This window comes from Calliphora vicina, chromosome 1, assembly GCF_958450345.1.
Source record: "Calliphora vicina chromosome 1, idCalVici1.1, whole genome shotgun sequence".
Taxonomy (NCBI): domain Eukaryota; kingdom Metazoa; phylum Arthropoda; class Insecta; order Diptera; family Calliphoridae; genus Calliphora; species Calliphora vicina.
In genome coordinates this window covers 103544133-103556600 of record NC_088780.1, presented here as the reverse complement: position 1 = coordinate 103556600, position 12468 = coordinate 103544133, and the positions used below count along the sequence as shown (strand labels likewise).

At 30.2% G+C, this 12468-nt stretch overlaps 2 protein-coding genes across 3 annotated transcripts in view; one reads left to right on the top strand and one right to left on the bottom strand.

Annotated features, from left to right (window-relative positions):
• sima (similar) overlaps nucleotides 1–5498 on the bottom strand; it is a 281132-nt gene extending 275634 nt beyond the window's left edge. The window contains exons 1-2 of one of the 2 annotated variants that reach the window (XM_065515340.1): nucleotides 4858–5498; nucleotides 3831–4241 (exon numbers count right to left, since the gene is read on the bottom strand). In XM_065515340.1, the coding sequence (XP_065371412.1) occupies nucleotides 3831–4081 (251 nt within the window). In that variant the 5' untranslated portion in view covers nucleotides 4082–4241; nucleotides 4858–5498. The remainder of the gene's footprint in view (nucleotides 1–3830; nucleotides 4242–4857) is intronic. The other variant, XM_065515341.1, reaches the window with a different exon arrangement.
• A 1786-nt stretch (nucleotides 5499–7284) lies between these two features.
• On the top strand, nucleotides 7285–10997 carry Jasper (JIL-1 anchoring and stabilizing protein). The gene is made up of 2 exons (XM_065515338.1): nucleotides 7285–8061; nucleotides 9359–10997. Exons 1-2 carry the CDS (start codon nucleotides 7425–7427, stop codon nucleotides 10426–10428), a joined length of 1707 nt encoding a protein of 568 aa, XP_065371410.1. The 5' UTR covers nucleotides 7285–7424; the 3' UTR covers nucleotides 10429–10997.
• Nucleotides 10998–12468: the final 1471 nt, after the last annotated feature.

The following is a 12468-nucleotide window of genomic DNA, read 5'->3' as shown; positions in this document are numbered from 1 at the left end:
CATCAATGTACCGCAAAACAAAAATAAACTTTTTTAAATGTTATCCGTGTGCCAATTCCAAACTATTCCTATGAAAATTAAAGAAATTCACGAAAAGGGAAATAAATAGTAAGACCTTCTACAAACTAACAATAAAAACAATTTTGAGTTGTTTTTTTTTAATTGATAAGATAATAAGTATTTCATTAGTTTTTAATAGAAAAAAAAAGATTTTTTATAGCAAAAAAGCGTGCACGTTTTGCACACCTTTAGCAACAATAGCAACAAGCACAAAATCAGCTCCAAAACACTAACAATTGTTAGTGTACATTTTTTATATAGTTTTTGCTATTGTTTATAATGTTTTGTTGGTTTTTTATACTGTTATGAGACCATTTAAGTAGAGAGTCACAAACTTTGCTTGACGAGAGCACTCATTATTCACACTAAAATGCTAAAATATCCCAGATTTAATTAATTATTTGAAATGATTTGTATATCCTACATCACTCTTGTGGAGATCGATCCATAATTGAGCACAGCTGGCATATAACACTTCCGAAAATCACTAAAACGATCATATGTATATAGGTACATAGATACATATTTTAAAAATGGTGTGAGAACGAAAAAACCATAACACGCGTTTTTCCTTAAAACTTTGAACCCAACTATTATGTATTTTAGTTTTTTGATCTAGTTACCTTTGAAAAATATTTCAGTTATAATGTTTAATGTCAATTATGTTCATTTGTTGTTAATATGATTAAAAAGAGTACGAGGAAAAAGCGCGTACCAAAATGATTAAATATTTTCAACAAAACCGTCTTGGTCCTACAAAAAGTTGGCCAAACAATCAAAAGTCTGCAGTAAAACTGATTCCAATGTTATTAAAAAGTATCGGAAGAACTTGTCCGTTGATAGAAAACCTAGTTCAGGTAGAAGGAATGGTCCACATGATGTTTCTGAAGCCAATAAACAGAAAGCATTTTCAAAAGAGCTCCCAACACATCCGGTAGGAAAGTAGTCCGTTTAGCTTAGTACTCGGACTATTAGGTACGAAAAGTTAAAGCCAATGCAGGATTAGGTTGATTAGGTTCCGTGGGTAGCCACTCTTCAAGCAGCTCACTTGGGTCCATCCAAACTGATCCCGTTGTGATACCCAGGAGGTAAACATCTTGGTATTAATTATACGTCCGTTATTTCCAGGCTAAACCAACCAGATTCTCTGATGATAGAGTAGATTCGTCTAAGACTTATCTTTGATAGCTCATCTAAGCATGATAGGAATGGTATTCCGAGGATGCGTTCCCTCAGGTTTATCAGAGCCGGGCATTGGCAGAATAGGTGTGACACCGTCTCATCCTCTTCTTCATTATGGCAGCTCCTACAGTAGTCATTATACCGTAGGCTCAATCTTTTAGCATGTGTCCCAATTATAAAGTGTCCTGTAATGAAGGAGACAATTAGCCTTATTTGCTCACGACGAAATTCCATTAGTAGATTCGTCCTGCTGGCATCATATACGGGCCAAGTAGACCTCGTTATAACACGGAAATTGAAGTCAAGTTTTATACATGCTGATAATGAATGACGAAACGTATGTTATGACAAATTTTTCGCAGCTTCCCGGTCATTATTTTTATGTTGATGATGCTCGAGGCAATTTTTTAGAAAAGTTTAGGACCCAAAAGCAGATATTTTTTCCAAAAAGTTCTTGGTTTGTCAAACAATATGAAGTTGATGCAAAAGAAGCCAAACATTTGTTACAAAGGACTCTGTAAATACCGAAATTTACATCAAAAAATATTTACAAAAAATTATGTAAATTTATTTTAGGCCTGATGTGGCAAATCCTCCAAATTACCTGTAGCTAAAGCCAGTGGAGAGTAATTTGAGAACTGCTTTGGTTTGTGACCAATTCGCATAGACCTGCGAATTAATGAATCCTTACAAGAATCAGTCTAACGTGTTCAAATCGCATGATCTCGCTCGCCAGTTCACATAACCTCCACATGAGATGACCACCTCCTCAAAGCGCTCGTGCAGAGGGTCCAATCTTTCATGACATGTGTGGAACTTTTTATGCAGACCCTCAAAAGCATCTTGATCTTTTGGCTTTGAGTTAATGTCCGAATAATTTTTTGTCATTCAAAGTTTCATATCTATTATTAGTTTCGTATCTATTATTAGTTTGTTATTTAAACTTATGAATGCTTTGCAAAGATATATTCTGATTATATGTACTTCAATCAGTTTTGAACAGTTTGAAAGGGTTTTGTGTACTATGCTAACAAATGGCCTCATCGTTATAACAGTTTGGGAAACAACTATTTGTATTTTATTCTTATTTTTTTATTATTATTTCCATTGCTTTATTTGTAGTGGTAATATAAAATATTAATATTTTTCATTCAGTTGTGTTTATGTATGAATGATTTTCCATTGGTATTAGTAGTTTGTCGCTTCCGAATTTTTTTTCTATTACACTTTTCTTTCTATTTCTACTCCATTATTTATTTCTATTTCATGTTTTTTTTTGCCAGACAAGGTCTCGGTCAATGTGACTTATTTGTGTTTTGTTTTTTTTTCTTCTTTTTGCATTTTGGCTTATGAAACTTTTGTTGGTAATTACGAAAATTATTTAAAAAAAGGTATAGGGTTCAATTTTGTGTATTTTTTTAAAATATAAACAATAAAGATGATAACATATATATTAAAAGATTCTTAAATAAGTCAAGACATAGATATAAATTCCCTAAAATAATTATTAATCTATTATTGTGTAATCTGTTAAGTAATTAAAACAGTAAAATTAAATATACGTTCATTATTTAATTGTTTTACATTGTACATATACTATTAATGCATTCATTATCTTAATTTAAACAGTCATTCGATTGGAACATTTTATAAACTTTAGACTTTTTGGTGCTTTAATAAAATTAAAATTAATCACCCTTTAACTTAAAAAATAATAGGTTACTACGAAATAAAATTAAACTTTTTCCAAGAATCTTAAATATTTTCTTTTAAATAAATACCTATTATTTAGTTTTTTTTTTAATACATATTTTCTAGAAACTGATCCAAAAAATAGAAGCAAAAATTCTTTTGAAATTGAAGAATTCCATTTAAAAAATTATCATTATGAAATTCTTGCCAAATGTCTTTGCATTTCAAATTAGCTAAGATTTTGTATAACTTTCTGTGGTGAAGAGAAAATAATCACTCCAATTGGAGTAGAACTCATACACGTCTAATTTTTTTAATAAAATCTCTACAACTTTTTAAAGGTTTCCTTTATAAGTAATTGAAATTTCAGCAAATATTTACTCAAAAAAGCGTAAATTTTTTGTTTTGAATAGTCGTAAGTAAAAGAAGTTTTTGAAATAAATAAAAGAATTGAAATATATTTTATTTAGTGGTTAGGTCTTTTTCGTCAATTATTTGTCTACTACTTCAATGAACTGCAGGGATTTATACTCAAGGCTAGAAAAGCAAGCCACTCGAAACCGATAGATTTTAGGTTGATCAGTCAATCGTCTATTCTATTGAAAAAACAAGCGACTGATCGATCTACACTTAAGAATGTTTGCATGTCCTGAATATGATCTACATGACGTAGTAAGATATGTATATTGAACGGGGATTTCATGATTATTTCCGGTTACATGATAACGGAGAACGACTTCGACAAGATAACCCAGGCAGTATTAAATGCTCTAAAAAAAGATAATTTTTTCATAAACAATGAAACTAAAAAGATGCTAATTCTAGAATCTTTCTTTGACCTGTTGCCGAGAGCAACGGAAACTGAGATAAATAGTAATAAACAAATTAAAACTTACCGTCTTTTCTCTTTAGGTTTACCGCTGGCTGTTAAAGCGACGGTAGTAGAGGCCGTTAAATTATTGGCAGACGCTGATGTTGCAGCAGGCGTTATGCTAGTTGTTGCTGTTTTACACATTGTTGGATCAGAAGTTGTAGGAGACGATTCTGATTGTTTGTTATTTAAGGCCGTAACCGGGATATTATATTGATTGTTGTTATTATTATTGTTATTATGGGTTGTATCCACAATTTTTGATATTGCCACCATTGTTAAGAAGAATTTTTTGTTAATTCTTACATTCAATTTTCAATATACAAAATAACACAAAAGCACTTTTCAACTGTTTTATATTTTTTAGAATTATATATAAGCACGAAAATATTTCTTAAAAGAATTGTATTTTATTCGATATCTTATTTATTTATTCCTTTAAATTTAATGGAAATAGAGAAAAAATTAGAAAAACAATTTTATTATTAGAAGAAGACAAACACACACTTGAAATAAAATGAATGATTTGACAGTTTATTGTTGTTGTTGTTTCTTTTACTTGAGATAAACTTGAAAATTAATTAGATTTTATTTTGTTTTTATCAAATATTTTGTTGTTTTCTTTTAAAATTCTTCCACACACATGCGTTTATTTTTATTATGGCTTTTTTGTTGCTATTCTCATTATGTATTTTTCTTCTTTTTTGTATATAAAACACACAACAACAAAAACTGCACTTTTTTTCTTTCTCTTCTCTTTTGAATATGACGTTTTACAATTTTATTTTACTTTTAACCAACTTTCTAATTTTGCTTTGATTTTTAATAAATTTCCTGCACAATTAATCCAATTATTTATTCATTTATACACATTTTTTTATCTTGAATTATTACTTTGTTAAGGGTTTAATTTCATAATAAAAACAATTTTATTTGTATTTGAAAAATAAGAAAATAAACAGAGAGAAGAAAAAAAGATTATTACTTAATCACATGCAAAGTGACGACACAAATAAATTTTTGGAAAAAATAATAATATAAGAGACACTCACGAAATAAAAAGCACACCAAAAATATATATTTTAATATTTTTTTTTTTTTGTTTTAATTGTATTATATGTAGTGTACGATTTGGTTATTGGTGTTCTCTGGTTGGTTGTTTGATTGGTGGATTTGTTTAAACTTTTTTGTTTTTATTTCTTATTTCAATTATTATATATTCCTAAGAAAGCACAAAAATTCAACACTCACTACACTGGCGGCTGCTGGTAATTGAACTTTCTTTTATTAATTATCACGTATATTAAATATACAAAATATATTTTAAAATTTATGCAGGATTATTTCTCACTATATAATGATTTGTTAACAGGATATTAGTAGACCGTTTCTGTTTTGTTTCACTTTGTTTTTGTATTGGGGTCATTTACAAAAACGCGTCAAAAGTCCTTGTTGGATTCTTTTTAATTGTTCACTAGTGGCGATTTCACTTTTTCTTTTTTGTGTTTTTTACACTTGTTTTTATATGCACTGTTTTGATGTTATGGTTTAAAGACATTATCTGAAAATTTTCAAATCATTTTTATGATTTTTAATATTTTCATTTCTATATTTTCTTCAATTAATTAAGATTTCTTTACACATCAACATTTAGGTTTCACGAAATGTTACACGAAATAAGAACTAAAAGGAACGGGCGATACTAATAGGTGTATTTTTGAGTAGAGTTGATATTTTTAGTAGTTTTATTGGCAGGTGCTACCAACTTTTTTGCTTAAAAGTAATACCAAGTTAAAGTTGACTGTTAGAAATTTTTCAATTTAAAAATTGCATTTGAAAGGCAATCGGTTTTTCGACCATCACCGATGTTATGAAATTTACCTCATACATAATTCACCACATATGTTCTTTATATGTATCAGTGACTTTTTCAATGGAAACTCATTCCGATGTAAAAATATAGTACGGTTTTATACCCTTCACCATGAGTGGGTATATATAAGTTTGTCATTCCGTTTGTAATATCTACATTTTTCATTTGTGACCCCACAAAGTATATACATTTATTTTCTGGATCGTTATAAATAGCAGAGTCGATATAGCCATGTCCGTCTGTGTGTTGAAATCAACTTTCCGAAGCCCCCAAAAAACTTAAATACACGATTCATACATCAATATCTCCAAAATTCATTCTTCCGGCTCGGTTGCTATTTAAAATCGAGAAAATCGTCCACAAATGGCTGAGATATAAGGAAAAAACCAGGACAACCTTATTAATATAGAGAATATGGATATCTAATGATAGATATTTCAAAGGCCTTTGAAACGACGTTGCAACCTACAATGGGTCAAAATCAAAAAATATTTTTTAACCCGAATTTTTTTTCACCAAATAATAAACAAATTTAAAACAAAAACTAAAAACTCAATTCTAAAATTTTTTTTCCAAAAAATTAAAAAAACAACTTTGGAAAAAAAATTTAATTTTCTTTACATAAAAATATTTAAAATTTTTATTTTAAAGTATAATTTGGTGAAGGGTATATAAGATTCGGCACAGCCGTATATAGCTCTCTTACTTGTTTTTATATAAATTTATATAATAATTTAAGCAGATGGAAAACAGAACACAGTGGAATCAATTTCAATTTATATGGTAAAACACAGGTGCTTAAATTTTTATATGAATTTATGTAAAAAACGAATATTTAATAATGTCTTTTTTTTTAACTCCCGAACTAATGGTGTATCTATACGAATATAGTAGGGAGTTTAGCTGTCCTCATATCATGTCCCTTTTAAATTTTTAACACCGCGATCTTTAATATTTTTAACATTGAAATATATACTCCGAAAATTTACCTTTAACCTTTAAGATGTAACAATTTTATTTACACCAAATAACGCAATATATATTGAACGTGTAGCAGTGCCCTTTAATTCTTTACGTGTTGAAATGAAAAACAATATAGTTGCCAACTTCCAAATAGTCTGGCATCTCTCCTAACTGTCTGTTTGCGTGTTGTGCAGTGTTGCTAAAATCTTTCAAATAATTACTGGAAATGATAATATATGAGTAAATTTTGTAATTGATATTTCATACCATTTTTGTTTATTCTAGAAATAAATTAACCCTAGCAATACACGTAGCAATATTTATTAATCTAGAGCCAACAGTTCTAAATCATGAACACCGCTATTGTTTTTGTAAATTTAATGTAGAAAAAACGCAAATTGTGTTAAAAATCGCTAAAGCTTGATGGGAAAATCGCTGAATAACCATCACTGGTGATGTCAAGCGCCGCATCTAGTCAGTTTTATAAGGTGGCGTGTCTATGAATACAATTAATCTTGTTATTTTTTATATATGAAGTTTGACGTTAACACGAGTGTTAAAATATTTTTTATGTATGGAATTTGACAAACACATAGGAATATTCATATATAAACAATAGTCAGCTTGGATATTGTTACCACCTTTATAATACACTTTGCGCCGCATTTTGTACGCTACGTAAAGTGAAAAGAAATTTCGTACAAGAAAAAAGACTCGAAATTTCAACAAAATTTTATAAATCAATTATTATTTTAATTGTAAATCCAACAGACAAAGCAAAAAATGGTCAAAGAGAAGAAACAATTTAATATTGGCGATTTGGTTTTTGCCAAAGTTAAGGGGTATCCAGCATGGCCGGCCAAAATTACAAAGTACAACAACAAAAAATATAATGTATACTTTTATGGAACTGGTGAGACAGCCAACATTAAGGTGGAGGATCTTTTCCACTACACCGAAAACAAAGAAAAATTTGCCACGGACAAGAACATGAAACGAAACAATTTCCGTGAAGCCATTGATCAAATAGAGGCGGCTTCCAATGGCGAAGATTCGGCGCCTATTGATTTACCAACCGTGGCGGCTGAAGGTGTTGTTGCTGATGTTTCACAAGCAGAAGAGGCCTTGGAAAATACTATGGATGAAAGTGCCATTAATAATACGACAGTAGATGATTCGCAAATAATGGAAGCCGTAAAGGAACAGGAAGAAGTGGTCGAGAAGAAGCTGAAAGAAGTGAAAGTGGAAAAGGAGGAGAAGAATGAAGCGGATGTCGCATCTACTACCATTGTTACTGACGCTGGTGAACCCGTGAGTCGAAGTGGACGTAAAATTAAAGTGAAACGTTACATAGATGACGTTGGAGATTCATCGAATTCGATGAATGCTCCACCAGCTAAGAAAAAAGTTTCACCAGAAGGTAAGTTGAAGGAAAAATGCGACTTTTGGTACTTAGGAAGAATAATACTTTTGTAAAAGAAATTATCAATAACCCTGTTCTTTCATATTTTGGTATATATAATTCCAAGGTATTTTGCTTAGTTTGAGGTTTTCAAAAAACAATGTTTTGTTGATTTATTGTATGGAGACTACTTCTGAATTTGATTTCCGATCCATTTACCTTTACGTCAACATTTAGAAGAATTCTTGTTGCTAGTATAAGTTTCTTGGAGAGAGAGAGAGGAAGGAGACATTTTGTTATAACAGCTAAAACTATAAAATGTCCTAATCTGGGGTTCAGAATCAAGGTCAAGGCCAAGATATTTTGCTACTTCAACTGGGTTGTTCCATAATTCTATTGGACTAAGTGAAATAGAATTGGCTGGGCAGTTGAATATGTGGGAGTATCATGGGGACCCTGTCCACGAGACGGCACGAACTACACCAGATCTACACTTCTTTTCGCGTCAGGTATAGGCGGTGGGCGACCTCCAAGTACATTTATGCGGTATCCTGCTACTGTATTGATGGTGATGGAAGTAGACATAGAAGGGGTATAATGGAAGTATATGTATTTACTTCTAGCAGTGGCAACACAAAGGAAACTTTTAAATTTCAGCTAGAAAGAAGACAAAGATAAAAAAAAATGATTTATTGTTTTTTTATACAGGTTCAAAGCTCATATGTTTCAATAGATGCGTGCGAAATACTTAAAGAAAAACTATTAATAAACTGTTAGTTAGGTTTTTTTCTTCTAGAAATATGTTTCTCATCAAATCGGGATATAGTATAAATAATCATCCTGAGTCATAGGTTACTTTAAAAATTCATCTTCCATTTACTAGAGATTTTACTAACTTTTTAAATACATATAAAATTCAGAATGGGAATGGGGTTCTCGAGATAATAACAATTTATAAATATATTTGAAAAAATACATATATTTACGTTTTTGTGTATATTTTTATAACAAATTGTCCAATATGTATAAATTTAATCTTAAATTAATCCTTGAAAGCTTTTTATTCTAATGTATTACTCAAAAAAGGGTTCTTTGAAGGATATCTCGATATTTTGCAACTATATATTAGAAAATATAATAAATTTTTACTTATAAAGAATGTTTTCGCTTGATATTAATTTCTGTCAAAATGGAAATTAATATTAGGTCCACCCTTTATATTCAAAATAATAATTTGCATTTTAAAAAATACTTTTACAAAAAATAGTTATTAAAATTAACTAAAACTTTATTAATTTTCTTTACAATTATTTAGGAATTTCCACTCCTGATCCTAAACCAAAAGCAGCTAAGAAAACCTCTAGCAATGCCAATGCTAAACCGATGGCTACCGTTACACCCACTGTCAAGTCGTCCAATAAATCGGAAGTTCAAAACAATCTTCTGTTGGCCTTTATACCACCAGCCAAATGTATTGGCATTAAATTGGATTATCAGAAGCCAGCAATGTTTGATTCGCCCGAAGCCAAACGTTTGTGGGAAGAGGAAGCTCTCAAAGAGGCAGAAGAACTTAAAGCAAAGCTTGAAATGGGTTCAATAAAAATCGATTCAGTTAGGGAGCGTATCGTTATCAATCCTTCGCGATCGAAAATACACCGTGAAGCAAAAGATCGTTTCACCAGTGAAATGATTGAACAGGAAGATGCTCTATTGGTCGAACGAGACTTTATACAACTCTCGCAACAGCTGAGAGAGTGTTTGGGCTTGAAACGGGCCGATGTCGATCGTTGTTTGGATATACTGAAGCAATATAAAGAATTTCAATTAACCAAGTTGATGCTTTTACGTAATCCCGACTGTGTTGATAGTATACGCCGTCTCCGGCGTTATATTGGTAATTTGAAGCAATGGAAACTAACGGAAGAGGAGGAAAATGTTTTTAAAGCTAAAGCAGAAATCATACGTTACGAAGCAGTATTGATTTATAATAATTTCAAGAAAATATTTGGTCCCAACACTTCCACTCACTTTTGGGAGGAATTTTGCAATCAAGTTCAGGCATACAAGGAGAATACCAAGCATATAAATGATCAAAATCGCTTGATACTAACTGAAAAGATATACAAAGCCTTGTCTAATAAATACACAAAATCCAATAAGTCAGACAACAATGTTGAATCTGATGGTAAATCTGTAAAGGAAGAAGTCGCCAAAGAAAGTGGCGCTGAGGACGAAGATAAAACCGATAAACCAGTTGAAAAAGTGGAAACTGCTAAAGCAATGGAAACTGATGAAGTGACAGAAGAGCAAGAACCAGCAGCATTAGATGAGGAAACAGCAGTTGACAATCCCACAAACACTGAAATAGCCGTGGAGGCCAATTAGGCTGGCATATATGTTAATTTTAAAATATTTAGTAATTAGTTGTAAACAACAATAGGGTTTTACTACTTTTACATATAACATACACACTTTTATTATTTCTCCTTTTTTTAATTTGAATTCATAATAGTTTTTCTTTACATTCATTTTTACCTATTTTGTTTAAAACGACGTAAATAATTTGTCAACTCTACTACCCATTTATTGTAAGTTATTTTAGAAGTTTAATACTGATATTTAACGTTTTTTCCAAAAAAAAAAATCAATTTACGCTAATAATAACGTAACACTCAATAACGACAACTTTTTTTATAATTTTAACTATTACTTTCTCCATGAGAATGTGTGTTCTTTTTTTTGTTTAAAGAAAATAATTAGTTATCATTTGTTTAAGAACTTTTTAAAACACACATCAGTGTGACGCCGATATAATTAATGTTTAAACGTTTACAATCAATCATAAAACATTGTTTATATAAGAGAATTTCAATATTAATATACGATTACATATACAATACATATATTTAAACAAAAATCCTATGAAAATAAATATAACAATAAAAATACATAAATGCTGCTGTAATGATGGGTAATATGAAGGAAGATTTATTGCAAGTTTTCCTACTTTATAATGGAATTCAGTAATAAATATAAATAGACTTTATAACGGTTTGAAACTAATTTTCTGTTATATTTTGGTGCTCTGTTGTGTACGGCCAGTGAAATGCGCATAGAAACTAAGTATTTCAGTGCATTTATCTATAAAATTTAATTTAAACATGTTAAAAAACTAAAACTTACGTTATTGAGGGAGTTTTAAATGATGCTATCTACAGTGATTTAAAATACCGATTGTTCACATTTTTTTAAACTCTCATTTTTCTAGGGTTTTATTTTAAAATAATCTACATTTAAAAAAGTCAAAACAAACCCTAAATTCGTTTTAATTTAACAACATAGTGACATATTACAAATGCAAATGCATGGAATTTTAACAAGCCCAAAATCGATCTTTATTTTTTACCAAAAAATAATCTTTGATGTGTGTTTCATATCCCACTATATTAATTGGAATTGACTATCAAATTCCAAAAAGGTCATGTATTTCATAAATATCAAAGAGTTCGGATATGCATATTTATTTTCATCAAATAAATATAAAAAAAATTATTTTTGTTGGAAAAAAAAATGTTGATTGAACAAGTTTAATTAGATTTTGGTGGAGACCATAAAACTCGAGAATTCCGGCTTCCTATACGAAGGTATAGGTCGATGTGGTAGTTCCTGGAGGAGACTCTTAAAGGGCGTAAGGCAGATTAGCTGATGGCGGTATTTTTAGTCCAAATTTAACTTAAAGAAAAACAAACAAAACAATAATTCACTATTTTTGAAATACGAAAATTTCGACAAATGTTATTATGTACTCTTTAAATTATATACATAAATACATAGAATAATTTGAATATAAAAATGCACTCATAATGCAATTTTCTGATTTCAGTTTTTACAAATTGTTTAATATTATAAACTTGAACTGTTTTCTAAGAAAAAATAAAACAGTTGATGTCATACGAAGACTTACATCACACACGCTCAAGAACAAGACGCAAAATTGTCGAAGACCATAAACTGAAAACGAGCTTAATTGACCTTAAGAAATAATGATAATGACGCGCGAGTTGTTGATCAACCCAGACCTACTAGGCGACTAAATTTCACATTTTATTATGGTAAAAAAGTAAAATACAAAATGTTCGAAATAGTTTATAAATGATTTAGAACATTACATTTACATTAAAATATTCCATTGCAGTTGTACGTACAATTTAAGGAGAACATAATCACCCCTATCGGCAATAACATGTGAAATTTTGTTCCCATGAAATATTCATTTCCCTCGAAGGGAAAATTGCTATCGGGAATATCACGATGAACTTTACATTCACAATAGTTGATTTTGTTCGTAACAGCTGTTTATTGTTTACAAAATTCCATCTAAAAATTTCACAACAAGGGGAATTTTTTCACGTGAACAAAGTTGAT